General features: G+C 43.4%; 1 protein-coding gene across 1 annotated transcript; it reads left to right on the top strand.

Moving 5' to 3' along the window:
* Positions 1 to 29: 29 nt before the first annotated feature.
* On the top strand, positions 30 to 16595 carry LOC143292150 (dynein axonemal light chain 4-like). Its single transcript, XM_076602337.1, has 3 exons — positions 30 to 169; positions 8477 to 8560; positions 14016 to 16595. The coding sequence occupies exons 1-3, from the start codon at positions 104 to 106 to the stop codon at positions 14178 to 14180; spliced, it is 315 nt and encodes a 104-aa protein (XP_076458452.1). The 5' UTR covers positions 30 to 103; the 3' UTR covers positions 14181 to 16595.
* Positions 16596 to 17462: the final 867 nt, after the last annotated feature.

The raw sequence follows: 17462 nt of genomic DNA, 5'->3' as shown, positions 1-17462 counted from the left end.
TTAAAGGCGAAAGTGGTTATGCGCATGCGCACAAATGCATAGTAACCATTTTTGATTTGGAGAGTGCAAAGAAAATATATTTGTCATCGTTCTGAAACAAGACATGGAGGCCACAGAGGAAAAGAAGGAACCTGATACTAAAAGAGTGCATACGTATCCTCTGATAAGGGTAAGAAAACAGAACGATAAGTTGTTCATCATATCGATTCCATCATCCCACTGACGAGTCTTGAAGCCACGGTTTCGGTTGAAGTTTGAACAATCCGCATGAATTCCATCACTCCACAACTGTGATTGAAATGAATCATATATTAATGCAGTTTTCGCTGCTCACCCATCGAAAGTTTCATGTTTATTGCTATCTTAAATGTCGTGATTTATGTGGAGTAGCTTATTGAATCTCGCGGAATGAATGTCCAGCTGAACAAGTAGGCCTGAATCCCACCAGTACTATCACTGCCAGTAATCTGCTCTGATGTTGAGAGCTAGAACCACCCGACTCCCCACACGTATTTGGGGGGGGGGGGGGGGGAAAGCCGACAGTTGTGGTCATGTGATAGTAGTAGTAGTAGTAGTAGTAGTAGTAGTACGGGGACCGGCAGGTTGTCTGCCTAGGCCTCACGGCTTTTATGCCCCCTTCAACATCTGTCTCTTTTTCGTTATTTGGGGGATATGCATGTGCTATTGTGCTGCCTCATTCATTCACTGTAATTCATTTGTCAAACTCAAAGTATTAAAAAAATCTTTCAATTCTAAATTTGGTGTTGATATAAACTAATCAAGATTTTTACACGTTAGATTATTCATATTCCGTGCAAGTTTAGTTTCAGATGGTTGTGCATTCCATATATTTTTGCAATTCTGTTTGCAAATGAATTTTTCCTTAGGTTGGTATTACAGTGCTTTTTACAAATTTTCATCACTTTAGTTTCTTATGCTTGTAATCTGACATTTTATTTCTAAGAATATTATTTACATTAACAACATTAGCAATTTAATATTTTATTGGTTTCAAATAAGTCTCCTCATAACCTTCTACCCTTTAATGAATGCACATTTTTATATATGCAGATCTCTGTTGATAGCTCTTAGATTTGCGCTCCTTTAACAATTTATAATTTTATTTGCTCTACTTTGTGCCCTTTTCAATAGCTATAAATAGTCTCTTGAGGTATGGATGCCATACAGTATTACCATATTCTTTGTGTGATGTAACCAGTGCTATATAATTGATTCTCTGTCCCCTCTCCTGCATTTATGGGCTGCAGCTCCCACATTCATTACCAGTGGGCTTTGGACTTGTGCTGTGGTTCCAGTCTGGCTGTCAGCCAAGGTTAACAGTAACAGAAACCCAGGTTCCCTGTAGGCTGGGATGGTTGACTGGCTGAAAAGAACTGGTTTAAGGAGTTAAAACATAGCAACAGATCATCAGCAAAGAAGCCAACACCAGCAGTCTAAAATTGGCAAAAGCATGACATTGTTCAGCACTTTCATCTTGTTGCTTCAGTCCTGTGCCTGTGGTACATCCTCTAAAGATGTTCGGAAGTCTTGTCATTCAGTTATGGTTTACAAGACAGAGAACAGGGTTAGGAACTTATCATAAAGGTAACAGCAACAGAAGTAGTTTGGAAGCATGATGGCTTAGGTCATTGAAGTTGGTACGAAAGTTAGTTTTTGCCAGAGCAGGAGCCCATTTGAAAGCTCAGTCATCAGCAAAAGTTCAGATCAAAAGATGGTGTAGTGCAGCTAAAAATGCATCATTTTGGATGTGGATTATCCATGTTATGATTCATCCCCCTGCACCCACCCACCCCCCATCCCACCCCCCTTAATTGTTATTTTGGATTTGTACTTGTCACACCTGAGTTGAATACCTACCCCACCCCTTGTTCACTTTCTTTTCTGTCTTGTATTTATTATTTATTTTATTTTATTTTTTTGTCACATGAAATTTATTAATTCTATACAGTCTACACCCCCACCCCTTCCTGCCTTCCTATACCAAGCCCTAGACACAGTGGATATGTTTTCACTGCCTTCCTATACCAAGCCTAGACACAGTGGATATGTTTTCACTGCCTTCCTATACCAAGCCTAGACACAGTGGATATGTTTTCACTGCCTTCCTATACCAAGCCCAAGACACAGTGGATATGTTTTCACTGCCTTCCTATACCAAGCCCAAGACACAGTGGATATGTTTTCACTGCCTTCCTATACCAAGCCTAGACACAGTGGATATGTTTTCACTGCCTTCCTATACCAAGCCTAGACACAATGGATATGTTTTCTCTGCCTTCCTATACCAAGCCCTAGACACAGTGGATATGTTTTCACTGCCTTCCTATACCAAGCCTAGACACAGTGGATATGTTTTCACTGCCTTCCTATACCAAGCCCTAGACACAGTGGATATGTTTTCACTGCCTTCCTATACCAAGCCTAGACACAGTGGATATGTTTTCACTGCCTTCCTATACCAAGCCTAGACACAGTGGATATGTTTTCACTGCCTTCCTATACCAAGCCTAGACACAGTGGATATGTTTTCACTGCCTTCCTATACCAAGCCTAGACACAGTGGATATGTTTTCACTGCCTTCCTATACCAAGCCTAGACACAGTGGATATGTTTTCACTGCCTTCCTATACCAAGCCCTAGACACAATAGATATGTTTTCTCTGCCTTCCTATACCAAGCCCTAGACACAATGGATATGTTTTCTCTGCCTTCCTATACCAAGCCTAGACACAGTGGATATGTTTTCTCTGCCTTCCTATACCAAGCCTAGACACAGTGGATATGTTTTCACTGCCTTCCTATACCAAGCCTTGGGGGTTAGGGGGTGCACGGGTGGGGTAGTACCTCTAGAGGGGGGGCTTGTCACGCTCTTCTGGGAGTGGTTTGTCCTCTGTTGGTCCCCACCGGCACCCAGCTCTCACCTATAGGTCCTAGAAGCTGCTAGCATACGGCAGCACCCAACCCCCGGGCAACAGCTTTGACAGGCTGGCTAAACTAGGTGAGGGTATCCGACGGGTCCCAAACCCTCGGTGAGTTTGGGCTTGTCTACCCAAGCATGTGAAGACTGCATCTGGCGGACTCTGCGGAAGAAACCTTCATGGTTCAACGGAGAGAAAGGCGGTTGCAGCAGAGCACTGTGGAGTGCTGAGGGCAGGATGAGGCACATAGGACATCCTGGTCATCCACTGCATCCATTTCCATCTCCAGTCGTCTTGACCTCGTCTTGCCACTGGATACAGATGGTCTCGGACAAGAGAGCGAGGTCGATGGTGCGCAACTCCTCCTCACTATAAACAAAGTCATCGCGCAAGTCATCAGTCATCCTTCATCCCATACCATCATTTTCCCCAAGCCCTGTGGCGACAGGCGAGCGACGAAGCAACAGGTGTGGGCACACTGGCAGTCGTCACCGCGGACCTGCACACAGGTGGCTCAGGCCATAAGGTCGTTTTTCACCAACTGGAGCAGCGGTGGAGATTGGCAGCCCCCTGAGCAACTGAGCAGCCCTCTTCAGGACAGCACTGCTCACCTCCATGGCATGAGGAAGGGGCTAGAAAAGGTGCCCTAAACATTGCCTGCTCCACACCACCCTAGTCAGCATACCGTGGCTGACGGGGACCCTACTCAAGCGGTCGACACACAAAGGTAATAAAGAAGAAAACAAGGAGCACCCCATTGACCATTGCCACATGGAACGTGCGTATGCTTCTAGACAGAGGCAACTCGGACAGACCACAGAGACGCACAGCACTCATTGCAAGTGAACTAGCCAGGTACAACATCGACATCGCTGCCTTAAGTGAGACCAGACTGGCAGAAGAAGGCGAACTCTGTGAGCGAGGCGCAGGCTACACCTTCTTTTGGAGTGGTCGCGGACCTGAAGAGAGACGTGAGGCTGGAGTTGGCTTTGCAGTGAAGACAACCCTTGTTGGCAAGCTGGCTGGCCCCCCGAAAGGAGTGAACGATCGCCTGATGATGATGAAACTCCCTTTATGCAACAGGAAGAAGTATACCACCATTGTCAGCACTACGCGCCCACCATGACCAACCCGGATGAGATCAAGGACAAGTTCTACGAGGACCTGAACGCTGCCATCACCACTGTTCCCAACGCAGATAAGCTCATCATTCTTGGTGACTTTAACGCGAGAGTTGGCTGTGACAGCACCTCCTGGGAAGGCATGATTGGGAAGCATGGAGTTGGCAACTGTAACAGCAATGGTCAACTACTTCTCCAGACATGTGCCGAGCACAACCTTCTTATCACAAACACCGTCTTCTGCCTCCCTACCCGTAACAGGATGTCATGGATGCATCCTCGCTCTGGGCATTGGCATCTCATCGACTTTGTCATCGTCAGGAAGAGGGACAGGCAGGACGTACGAGTCACGAGGGCCATGTGCGGCGCTGAGTGCTGGACAGACCACCGCCTTATCGTCTCCAAGCTCAACCTCCGCATCCAGCCCAAGAGATGGCCTCAGGGCATGAAAGCACCCAAACGCCTGAATGTCAACAAGCTGGAGCTAGGCAACATCAAGCAGAGCTTTGCTGACACCCTGGAGGAACGCCTTGAGTCCACCGTGCTGGACAACCAGAATGTGGAGGCAGCATGGGGCGCACTGCATGAGACGGTGTACAACACTGCCATGGAGTGCCTGGGGCCTTCTGCCAGGAAGCACAAAGACTGGCTTGATGAGAACTGCACTGAGATCAAGCAGCTGCTGGAAGACAAACGCCAAGCCTACAGAGCCCACATTGAAGATCCCAAGTCACAGTCAAAGAAAGACATACTGAAGAGCGCATGCTGCACCATCCAGCTGAAGCTGCAGCAGTTGCAGGATTCCTGGTTTAGCAACAAAGCTGATGAGATCCAGGGCTTTGCAGACAGGAACGACATGAAGAACTTCTATAACGGCCTGAAAGAAGTCTACGGTCCCACCACCTCCGGATCTGCTCCACTCCTCAGTGCTGATGGTTCTACCCTAATCACTGACAAGGACGGGATCCTTGAGAGATGGGCTGAACACTTTGACAGCGTACTGAACCGCCCTTCCACCATCAGTGATGAAGCCATCAACCGACTCCCCCAGGTGCCAGTCAGTGAGTCGTTGGATGCCGTTTCCAACTTTGGAGGAAGCCCCTGGCAAAGCCCCTGGCTCAGACTCCACTCCAGCTGAGGTCTACAAAGAAGGTGGTATGGCGCTGACTGAGAAGCTTCATCAGCTATTCCAGCTCATCTGGCAGTTCCACAGGACTTCAAAGACGCTTCCATCATACACCTGTACAAGCGCAAAGGAAATCACCAGGCCTGTGACAACCATCATGGAATATCCCTGCTGTCCGTCACAGGCAAGACTCTGGCCAGAGTGCTACTCAACCATCTCATAGCGCACCTTGAGCAAGGTCTCCTACCAGAGAGCCAGTGTAGCTTCCGGAAAGAACGTGGGACTATCGACATGGTGTTTGCTGCCAGGCAGCTCCAGGAGAAGTGTCAGGAACAGAACGCCGACCTTTACTCCACCTATGTCAATCTGACAAGGCCTTCGATACTGTTAGCAGAGATGGCTTTTGGAGAATCATGGCGAAGTACGGATGTCCCAGAAAGTTCATCACCATCATACGGCAACTACACGATGGGATGCTGGCCCGAGTCCAAGACAACGGAGAGACTTCAGAACCATTCCCTGTCTCCAACGGAGTCAAGCAAGGGTGTGTTCTTGCCCCCACCCTGTTCAGTCTCATGTTTTCAGCCATGCTGACAGATGCCCTCAGAGACGCTGACGTAGGCATTGGCATCAGGTACCGCACAGATGGCTCACTCTTCAACCTCAGGAGGCTTCAAGCAAAAACCAAGGTGAGGACAGACACTGTCAACGACTTCCTGTTTGCTGATGACTGCGCTCTCAATGCTGCCTCCGAAGCTGACATGCAACACAGCGTCGACAAGTTCTCTGCTGCCTGTGACAACTTTGGCCTCACAATCAGCACAAAGAAGACTGAGGTGATGCACCAGCCATCTCCAGGAAAGCCTTACGCTGAACCAAACATCTTCATCAACGGGCAACGACTGAATGCGGTGGACAAGTTCACATACCTGGGCAGTACACTCTCTCGCACAGTTGTCATCGACGACGAGGTGAATGCCAGACTCGCCAAAGCCAGCGCTGCCTTCGGCAGACTCCATAAGAACGTTTGAAACAGGAGAGGCATCACCCTGGAGACGAAGCTCAAAGTATACAAGGCCATAGTTCTCACCACACTGCTCTATGGATGTGAATCATGGACGGTCTACAAACGCCACGCCAAAAAGCTGAACCACTTCCACACCACCAGCCTCAGAAAACTTCTCGGCATAAAGTGGCAAGAGAAGATCCCTGACACAGAGGTGCTCACTCGTGCAAACTTGCCCAGCATCTACACCATCTTTATGCGGGCCCAGCTGCGCTGGGCAGGCCATGTAGTTCACATGCCAGACCACCGGCTCCCCAAGAAACTGCTGTACGGCGAACTCCAACATGGCAAGCGCTCCCATGGAGGCCAAAAGAAGCGCTTCAAAGACACGGAAAGCTTCTCTGAAGGCCTTCAACATCAGCCACGACACATGGGAGTTGAATGCAATGGACAGACCAAAGTGGCGTTCAGCTGTCCACAAAGGCGCCAAATCCTGTGAGGCCAACAGAATCGCTGCAGCAGAGCAACGCAGACAGGCCAGGAAAAGCAGTGCCAGCAAGTCCCTGACAGCCGCCACCATCCCCTGTCCACACTGCGTCAGAACCTTCCGGGCATGGATTGGCCTGACCAGTCATCTGCGCACCCACAGAGCCCAACCCACCCACCCCCAGGATGACTAGATGGTCCTCGTCGATTCCAACAGACAAACCACACATACCAAGCCTTAGACACAGTGGATATGTTTTCACTGCCTTCCTATACCAAGCCCGAGACACAACGGATATGTTTTCACTGCCTTCCTATACCAAGCCCTAGACACAACGGATATGTTTCCACTGCCTTCCTATACCAAGCCCTAGACACAACGGATATGTTTTCACTGCCTTCCTATACCAAGCCCTAGACACAACGGATATGTTTTCACTGCCTTCCTATACCAAGCCCTAGACACAACGGATATGTTTTCACTGCCTTCCTATACCAAGCCCTAGACACAATAGATATGTTTTCACTGCCTTCCTATACCAAGCCCTAGACACAACGGATATGTTTTCACTGCCTTCCTATACCAAGCCCTAGACACAATAGATATGTTTTCACTGCCTTCCTATACCAAGCCCTAAACACAATGGATATGTTTTCACTGCCTTCCTATACCAAGCCCTAGACACAACGGATATGTTTTCACTGCCTTCCTATACCAAGCCGTAGACACAATGGATATGTTTTCACTGCCTTCCTATACCAAGCCCTAGACACAACGGATATGTTTTCACTGCCTTCCTATACCAAGCCTTAGACACAATGGATATGTTTTCTCTGCCTTCCTATACCAAGCCCTAGACACAATGGATATGTTTTCACTGCCTTCCTATACCAAGCCTTAGACACAATGGATATGTTTTCACTGCCTTCCTATACCAAGCCTTAGACACAATGGATATGTTTTCACTGCCTTCCTATACCAAGCCTTAGACACAACGGATATGTTTTCATTGCCTTCCTATACCAAGCCCTAGACACAATGGATATGTTTTCACTGCCTTCCTATACCAAGCCCTAGACACAACGGATATGTTTTCACTGCCTTCCTATACCAAGCCCTAGACACAACGGATATGTTTTCACTGCCTTCCTATACCAAGCCCTAGACACAACGGATATGTTTCCACTGCCTTCCTATACCAAGCCCTAGACACAACGGATATGTTTTCACTGCCTTCCTATACCAAGCCCTAGACACAACGGATATGTTTTCATTGCCTTCCTATACCAAGCCCTAGACACAACGGATATGTTTTCACTGCCTTCCTATACCAAGCCCTAGACACAACGGATATGTTTCCACTGCCTTCCTATACCAAGCCCTAGACACAACGGATATGTTTTCACTGCCTTCCTATACCAAGCCCTAGACACAACGGATATGTTTTCACTGCCTTCCTATACCAAGCCCTAGACACAATGGATATGTTTTCACTGCCTTCCTATACCAAGCCTTAGACACAACGGATATGTTTTCACTGCCTTCCTATACCAAGCCCTAGACACAACGGATATGTTTTCACTGCCCTGATGGTCATAAAAGGCTATGGAACCTTTAACCTACACCCTACTCCCTATTATTTAAGTTAAATGCTAGTTTATTGTTTTGTCTGTAAATGAGTTGAAAGAAGAAGGTAAAAGTACAAACACTTGTAACAGACTTTTTTTGATTTGATCTCATAATATTTTGAACCTCCTACTTTCTGTCGTGATAAAGCTTCGTTGTTATTTTTTCAGCACTCTGACATGAATGATGAGATGAGGACAGAAGCCATGGAATTGTGTGTCACAGCCTGTGAAAAATTTCCTAACAACAATGAGGTAATGTTGTTGTTTTTTAATTTCTTCTGGAGCATTAAACGATTGATCAACATAAAACTTGACATGACTAGAAAATTTAAGTTCATACCAGCGTGGGTTTATGTAAGTTTTTTTTTTAAACGAAAAAACAGCGTTTTGTATGTCTCTCTAGAATTTAATGGTTTGTTTGCAAGCTGTTTCCAGTCAGGGCTTTGTATTTATGTGTTGCAGAATAATCAGAACTACAATTTCACTTATAAGTTATATTAGGCAGTCTGCAGATGTAGTGAACTATTACGGAGACATGTAGGTGCTTGAGTTATGCTTCTAGGGAATATATCTTGTGTCTTTCAGATTCTTATTCTCTGCTGCCTGCTGAAATAGAGGTTAGCATCAGTTGATAAAAGTATTGTGTTTTCATGCTTAGCTATCCATTTTAAGTGCTGAATTCTTTTTAAAGATGTCATTGCTAATGAGTAATGTATTTGCCACAGATGTTTTAAACCTCTTCAGTGCCCCTTAACATAATGTATACACTTCCACAAAAAGGCTTGGCTATTTGCCCCAGGACATACATACATCTGCATCATTTCAGGATTTTTCCCATTTTTGTTTTAAAGTTGATGTGTCCCAACAGCCAGCAGTCAGAAAGCTTGATATGTCTACGGTCATTATTGGTGAAGAGCAATGGCCAGTCACGCTCTGCATGGCAATCACTGGATGTTACTGTCAGTACCCCTAGATGACGCTTTCAAAGTGGGACAAAACGCAACCTGGCCGTGTTGGCTTGAAATAGCAGCGTGTTGCAGAATCCCTTTGTGATTTTGTCAGCCCAAGATGTTACAGAAGGTTCACAAGTCGCTGAAGACAAAGTTAGTGCTTGTGACAAAACCTTGTCAGATGGTTTGCTTGATGAGAATGAGGGTGATGTTTTGCAGAGAGGGTAGAGGGTGTTGTTTTTTTTTTTTTTTTATTTTAGAGCTAGATATTACAAGAGGCTGAGAATAGCTCTGTGGCTGACCCTGAGATGACAAAAAGACAAACCATCCAATATACTGGTCAGGGAGGGAGGGAGAGATTGATGAAGGGGATGTAACAATTTGTGCATTGCATGAATGACTGGATCTGCATGGTTTTGGAAAACCAGGCTTGCATTACCTTGAGGTGAATTCTGAACTGTACTTGCTCCCTCCCCCTGCACTGTGCGCCAGTTGGGTCACCGACTATCTCTGATATTGTCTGAAAGTGAGCATGAGATGAGTGGGCATGGCACAGGCAAGTGTGGCATGTGAAGGACGTGTGAGTGTGTGTGTGTGTGTGTGTGATTCCTATTTCTCTAGAAAATCATAAACTAAAAGGAGCAGTTTGCTAACAACATTTCAGCATGTTTATCAAGAAATCATGCGTCAGATTACCAGAACTTTGGATTATATTTCATGACTATGTATACATGAGGCATGCTGACACACTTTATTTTAGTGTTTAGTTTTACGTGTGTATATTCTTGGTTCATTTCAACTTCTTTTACTCTGTCTGTAACATATATTCAGAAACCTTACACACACACACACACACACACACACACACACACACACACACACACACTATTGCGGTAGTTCGCATGCTAGAAATGTTTTTTTTTAATAATCATTACCATCCTCAACCAAAAACTGCCTGGCAAATACTTGAAATAGGAAGCATTAACCAAAATAAGGCCCAGCACTGAAGAGGTTTATTTGGATTTTTATGAGAAGATGGTTTCTGCAACAAATTGTTTATCATTATTATTATTGTTACATTTTTAATACATTTTGTATTTGAGATGAGATTTAACCAAGATAACGAAACATTAATATTTGCATGCTAACTCTGGTACTGCGAAGACAGAGGTATGTATCTGTTGTACCTTATAGAAACTTTTATATATATATATTTCAGACTGTGTGAATAGTGTTTTTACATTAGGTTAGCAGCAAGGGGAAGATGGGGAGGGATGAAATATTGTGAACAGTGTGAATATACGTTCAGTTCGTCCTGTACACTATTTTACTTGATTACATTATTTTGTGTCATGTGCAATCTATTTGTAACTAAATTAATTTTCTCTGTGTCGAAGGGCTTCTGGGGGGGGAGGGGGGGGGACTGGGTTGCAGGGACTGATTCATTAAAATTGTTGCTGGTCCCACACTATACCTTCAGAGGGTCATTCTAAGGCTGCACTCCAGTCAGATCTGCATTGCTATGTATGCACATACAAAGACAAGTACACCTTCTGGTCATAATTAGCTGAAATGTCTAGGTTACTGTAGTAAAGGAAACAAATCTTTGTGGCAGGTGATCCTTGCATCAGGGTTTCCATTCTGTTTATCTGTTTGTTCAAGACATTTTGATTAAAGTCCTTGGGACTTGCTGGATGAACATGGAGCACAGTCAGAGCTGCTTATAAAGAATCACCGGGGGCGTTCAAAATTGCTTTGTTATGTTTGGCTTTCATTACATTCGTTGCGTTGGTTATAACAAGTTTCTATCAGGTTGCTTCATTATATCCGGCATGTTGTGTTTCTCTCTCTCTCTCTGTCTCTGTCTCTGTCTCTCTCTCTCTCTCTCTCTCTCTCTCTCTCTCTCTCTCTCTCTCTTAGTGGTACACACACACACACACACACACACACACACACACACACACACACACACACACACACACACACACACACATAAACATGTGCACCTGCATACATAGGTGGCAGTCAAGCTCGTTTCCTAGGCTGTTATTTTTTTTTTATTTTTTTTTTTTTTAATTTAATCTCTTTTTAAAATATGGCTGTAAATGAATGTAAACAGATAACATGGGCCTATATTGCAGTTGCAAGGCTTAGAAACCAATAATAAGTAAAACCAGCAAACAGAATTCACTGTATCATTCTGATGAGTTCCGAAGAAAAGATTGTCCGAAGAAACAACACGGTGCTACGATTTGAAGGCGGGAGGGAGAAAGGAAAGGATTTCTGCACTGTCTGCTGTACTGGAGAACATTCTGTGCTTGTCACAGCTTGACAAGAAATCACAATAATCAAAAATAAATAGCGTCTGAATAAGGTCTTGAAAAGACAGTGATCATTTTTGTACATTTCTCCATCAACTTTTCTTTCAACGTTTTGAATGATTAAATTTTTAATTTTCGTTTTAGTGACAGACCTTTGCGACGTGCAGACACCATTATGAAATGGCCTTTGAAATAAAAACCTGACACCCTCCTTCCCCTTCATCCCACTCTTGTCCCTCTAGCGTCTCTTCTCTGTCCACTGTCATTGAACCTTTGACCCCGTGAGAGTCGACCACTCTGTTTCGACAGACACAGGGACTCGCTTTACAGGACATCAGAACATCATTTTATCGCTTTCAAATTACAGAGGTGACGTTTACCATGCAACAAATGTACAGTAGAAATAAAACTGTAATAATGTAAACTTTTAATCTTCCTACGTGTATGTGAAGCTGCGTAAGAAAATGAAAGGAGTTTAGGGTTATGCAGCAAGTCAAGCACATATAAATGTGGGATTTCTATTTAGAGCAATACATAGAAAGCTCTACATTTCAAATGCGTTTATGGACCCTTCTCCATCTCCCTGGAATAGCCAGCAATTGAAAGAAGCAATAATTATACATCACACAAAACAAACCAACCATTTCCGAGAAATGGTTCAGAACACAAAAGTATCCACTTTGCTATATCTGTCTTGAACTCTTCACAGGAACGAACACATTTGATTCGCTGTAGGCAGCAGCTTCGTTATAACCAACATGATCACCTGCTGGAGACTCTGAAGCCATTTCATTATAAGCAGCATTTTGTGACATTTTTCTTCGTTAGATCCGACATATTTTTAGTCATATTAAGAAGGATTTTTGCTGGGACAAACCTTTTTGCTTCATGATATCCGGCATTCAGTACATCAGACTTGGTTACAAGTGGCTTTGACTGTATGTCCTTTCCATGTTCAAAGTGGCAGGGAAATTATTCACATATTTATGTGATATCAGAAGCCTTGGTGTCACATTAAAGGATCATGTATTGCCAAAGTCCAGGATGGACCATGTTTCCTCTACATGGATTTTTTCTTTCTGTCAGCACATTGTTTGTATCAAGGTACTGATGTCAAAGTGGATTTTTATTATAGTATATGTATGCCAAGGATTGCTGTAGTTGCCTTGTGTTCTTGTACTTGTGCAAATCACATGTTGTACATCAGTTCTTGCTTCATTGCCTGGTTTAAAAGACCATCATCCAGACCATCATTATCAAGGTCTCATAGAGGGTGGATGGGTGGAGGGTCTGTCTCAGGCAAGTTTCATCCCACAGGTCTGAAATAAATGTCACTTTTCATCACTATTTTCTTTGTGCCTCAGCAAGTGTCAGTGTGACAGGTTGTGAAAGACCCATTTTGCATAGCACTAGTACCAATCCTGAGCTGCTTGAATCGAAAGAGATCCTTCATTCCACAGATACTATAGCCCTTTCCTGTGTGTCACCGGTTGGAAAAGACTTGGAGTGAATGTGTTTAGATTGGGGTTTAAACATTCCACCCATGAAAAAAAAAGTCTAAGAATCAGTTTGGGGGGGGGGCTGGTTGTTGGTGGTGGTGGTTTTTTGGATTGTTGTTGTGTTTTTTAAAAATAAAATAATCTGTTTCTGACAGAAACATTCTGAAATCGTTCCATACATTGCCTATGATTAATTTTAGGATGGCTTTGAATTTCAAGCATTTTAGTCATAGACGATAGAGAAGAGAATTACAAATTTATGAATATTTCTGCAGTATTTTTTTTTAAAGCATATATACACATGTTCCAACCTTTCACGCATGAGATTAATGGAGCGCGCACACGCACCACTCCCACACCCACACACGAATGAGGAAAGAAGAAACACACACACACACACACACACACACACACACACACACACACACACACACACACACACACAGAGAGAGGAAGAAGAAAAAAGATAAGAGACAGACCAAAAAAGTTATCATAGGTAATTAAAGAGATGCAAATATGTAAAGCAGAAAGAATAAAAGAACCCTTGTTTTCATGTTATTATATACAGTGATTTGGGCATGGTATGCATAGTGATTTTGACTATGTATAGCATTGGTAGACTAGGGGTATGCATGTCCATACACATGCATGCATATGATATGTACATGCACACATGAACATATAGTTGTAATCTAGTCACATTCTTTTGCCATTCAACCATGTGTTTCTCGAGCCATGATGTGTTTATATCAAACTGTCTACAACAGGTATGAAAATAAACAATTTTACAATTTGGATGTTAGATTCATTTTTTCTGGGGTTTTTTTTGTTGTTTTTTTTTTTTTTTTGGGGGGGGGGGGGGGGGGAACTACTTTGCAATGCAGTGTGTGTGTGTTTGTGTGTGCTTATGTGCTTGTGTATGTGTGTGTGTGTGCAGAATGCGGCCAAGATGATAAAGGACACGATGGACAAGAAGTTTGGTGCTTCGTGGCACACGGTGGTTGGGGAGGGCTACGGCTTTGAGATCACCCACGAGGTCAAGAACCTCCTCTACATGTTCTTTGGAGGGAATCTGGCCATCTGCCTGTGGAAGTGCTCATGATGCCATGCAGACCGTTTCCTTGTGTGTTTGTCATGTCTGTCTTTCCACTTTTCTGACTGTAGTGTTGTGTGCTGTCTGTGTTTTGTTGTCTTCTGGTTTTTAACCTTCTGCGGAAACGCTGCTGCTGATATTGTTTCCGTGGGGACCAGATGTGAATGGTAGACTGGTTGTGCTTGTTCTGGTTCTGGTTTACCAGTAAGTTCACATGTTGAAAAAGGTTCTTTATCTGTTGAAATGGGACCAGATGATTTTTTTTTTTTTTTTTTTTTTAACTTTGTGTGTGCATGTGTGTGTGTGTGAACCTGTTTGATTTGTATGTTACAAAACCATATCACTGATATATTTGAGGGGGGGGGGGGGGTACTGGTTAAAGAGAGTTACACATTATTTCAGAAAATTGGTTTTTAAGGCTTAGATTTTCTTTGGGTCAAAAAGCTGGCGGATTCATATAGTCATACCTCATGAAAAAGCATGCCTTGTGAAAAAGGCAAGCTGCATGTTTCATTTTATTTTTATTTTTTTTAAAAGGTTAAAACATTTTACTCTGAATTTTCCACAATAGCCAATCAAAATTCAAAATCACACTTTCACTGGTTTCAGAATATTTATGGCTTATTTTTCAGTTTTCATAGTAACATCATGTTGACAGTTTTCTCCCTGTTCAAGTGTATCAACACAAATGTCACTTTTTGTTTTGTTTTAGGTAAATCAGTAGGTTGTGTTGTTTTGTATCTTTTTGTGAGGGTGCCCTAAGAAACTTTTTCTTTTTTGATATTGGTATCTATCATCAGTTGATTGGGAGCGTTTTTTTCAAGGCCCAAGTCTAAATGCTTTGGAAGCCAAGTCCTGAAAGGGTTGAGCAGAGGGGTTGGGAATGTATCCTGTGGATGCCAATGTCCAGCCCTGCTACAAAGCATTTTGACTTCTATCATTTTACATGCTCTTTTGAAAGTTGATATATACTGTTTTGGAGATGTGTCAAAATGTGTACAGGTGCTAACATGCTGGTAAACCACGTTTGCTTTTTCCTGGACATTTTGTGGACATGCGTGACTGTGATGAGCCCAGAAAAGGAAGCGCACGTGCGCACGCACACACACACACACCATTTGCTTTATTTATTTTTGTTATCATTTTCTTGTCTTAGACTCTGTCAGAAATATTGAATTTTTACAGTGGAAAAATATCTTGCCCTGTCAGCCTTTTGAGAACAGTTTTGGTTTTGAGAATGCCACCTTGTCATCGTCATATAAATTTATAAAATCAAATGAATGAACTGTTTTATCTGTTTGACAGCACTTAAGTTGAGAGTGTTGCCAGATTTCTATCCAGTATCAGTTACAGCCTGTGCTCATTGCTTATTCATGATGTGTGCAGGCATAGCAGAGTATTGTTAGTACTTTCAAAGTTGGAGAGTGGATGGCACAAATTTCAGTGATGGTTATAATATCTGTAGCACAAGAACAACTCAGCTTTCGGCAAGGTTAAGGTGTAACATATTTGAGCAGAGGTGATGCTCAACAAACCGTGCACGTGTGTGGTGTTTGAGTTCAGCGGATATCTTACGACAGACATACAACTCCATCAAAGACAGAGATACATAGACAAGTATGTAACCCAACTGCTGTAGTTTACTATGCTTTAGCCCTTTTTTTTTCTTTTCTTTTCCTTTCTGTGTTTGACCATGGTGTTGAGTCTAGATTGAGACACACTGGAATGAAATGTTGAATTTTCTTGTGAAGTGAAGCCTTTTCTTTGTCCAAGGAGATTCCTGTCAGACTAAAGACATACTTTCTGCTGTTGTAAGTGAAGAGACGTGGAGATGAGCATTTGCTGGTGTATATGAACTACATTCCAGAAAACAGCCACGTGTTTTGTATGTGTGTGTACATAATGCCTAGATCTGTTTTGAGAACTTTACATTGATCAGGAAAGAGTGAATGAGGCCTTGCTGTTTTTTTTGGTTTTTTTTATATATCAACTTTTTTGTGTGGTTGTTTTTCCTTCATGACGTAGGCTGTACAGTTAGAATCGCTGCTTGAGGAGGACAGACAATATACACTGTTGAACTCATATGTTTATTTAGTTGTACAGTACAAATAGCTTCTTTTTTTTTCAAGTTAGCTTTTGTACCAGTCAGTTGACCATTGCATGTGTATAAGCCTGGACGTGGCTTTAAACTTGAAGCCAGCTCCTTGTGTGTGCCATGCTCGGCATCTGACTGAATCACTTGGGCTATGCACTTGTACATAGAACAAATATGGATCTTCCTTCCTTCCTTCCTCTTCCACCCTTCCAGCTTGCCCTGGCCATGGATGAACCGTACAATATTTAACATGGACATATGTTTACCTGTCCTTTTTTTTTTCCTCATAGTTTTTTTACTCTTTGGCCCATTATTAAACTACCATTTTTCCAGTAATGTCTGCGGTTGGCGTTATTGTGTGAGTGAGATGTGGTGGTGGGTTGTGGATGCCTGTATGTCCACATTCAGCCCTCTTTCTTCCCCAAAGACTTCTCTGCATCACCCCCCTCCCCTCCTCCCCACCAGTCCCTTCTTGTCTTCCCTCCCCCCCACGTCTGTTTTTCCTGTGGTCTCACCTCATGAAGAACATTTTCTTGGCTTTCTTTTTGCTTTTGTTTCATCTTTTCATCCAAGAGCTACAATTCCATGGGGAGAGTATTTCCTTAAGTTATTATATGCATTTCCTTACAGGAATTTGGGCAATTGTTCCTTTTGTTTTACTTGGTTTTGATGCTAAGACATGCACTTTTGAAAAGTGGTCACCGAACGCGAGCCACAAACTTTTCAGCATAACAAAAGTCAGTCACTCCCAGTCTTGCAGTTGCCATATATATGTGCTCATTTCTACAAATGTGCATTCACATCTATGGCCAGGTTCCATTCTGCCATGCAATTTTCAGAGGGGTGCATCCTGGGTATTTTAACGCTTTCAAAACCCATCTACACTGACATGACTGACGAGCACAACAGCTGAGCGATTAGAGAACTGGACTTTCACTCTGAAGGTCCTGGGTTTGAATCTCAGGGGCACCTGGTTGGCTAAGGGTGGAGATTATTCAAACCTTCCAGGTCAACATACGTGCAGACCTGTCATTGACTGAATCTCCTTCATGCATGATATACATGCAAACATCAAGTGCACACATTAATGATCGTGTTATCCGCATTGAGTGGGTTATTGTAACAACATTCCCAGCATGCACGCTGCCAATAATGTGGTATGGCTGCCTACATGGCGGGGTACAAAGCCTACTTGT

Source organism: Babylonia areolata, chromosome 18, assembly GCF_041734735.1.
Source record: "Babylonia areolata isolate BAREFJ2019XMU chromosome 18, ASM4173473v1, whole genome shotgun sequence".
Lineage (NCBI taxonomy): Eukaryota > Metazoa > Mollusca > Gastropoda > Neogastropoda > Buccinidae > Babylonia > Babylonia areolata.
This window is presented reverse-complemented; position numbering and strand designations above follow the sequence as displayed.

Excerpts from the sequence above, each read along its gene's own strand:
- LOC143292150 (XM_076602337.1), top strand. The coding sequence starts at position 104 with ATGGAGGCCACAGAGGAAAAGAAGGAACCTGATACTAAAAGAGTGCAT. Across the intron at positions 170-8,476 it reads ATACGTATCCTCTGATAAGG|CACTCTGACATGAATGATGA; the intron begins GTAAGAAAACAG and ends TTATTTTTTCAG. Across the intron at positions 8,561-14,015 it reads AATTTCCTAACAACAATGAG|AATGCGGCCAAGATGATAAA; the intron begins GTAATGTTGTTG and ends GTGTGTGTGCAG.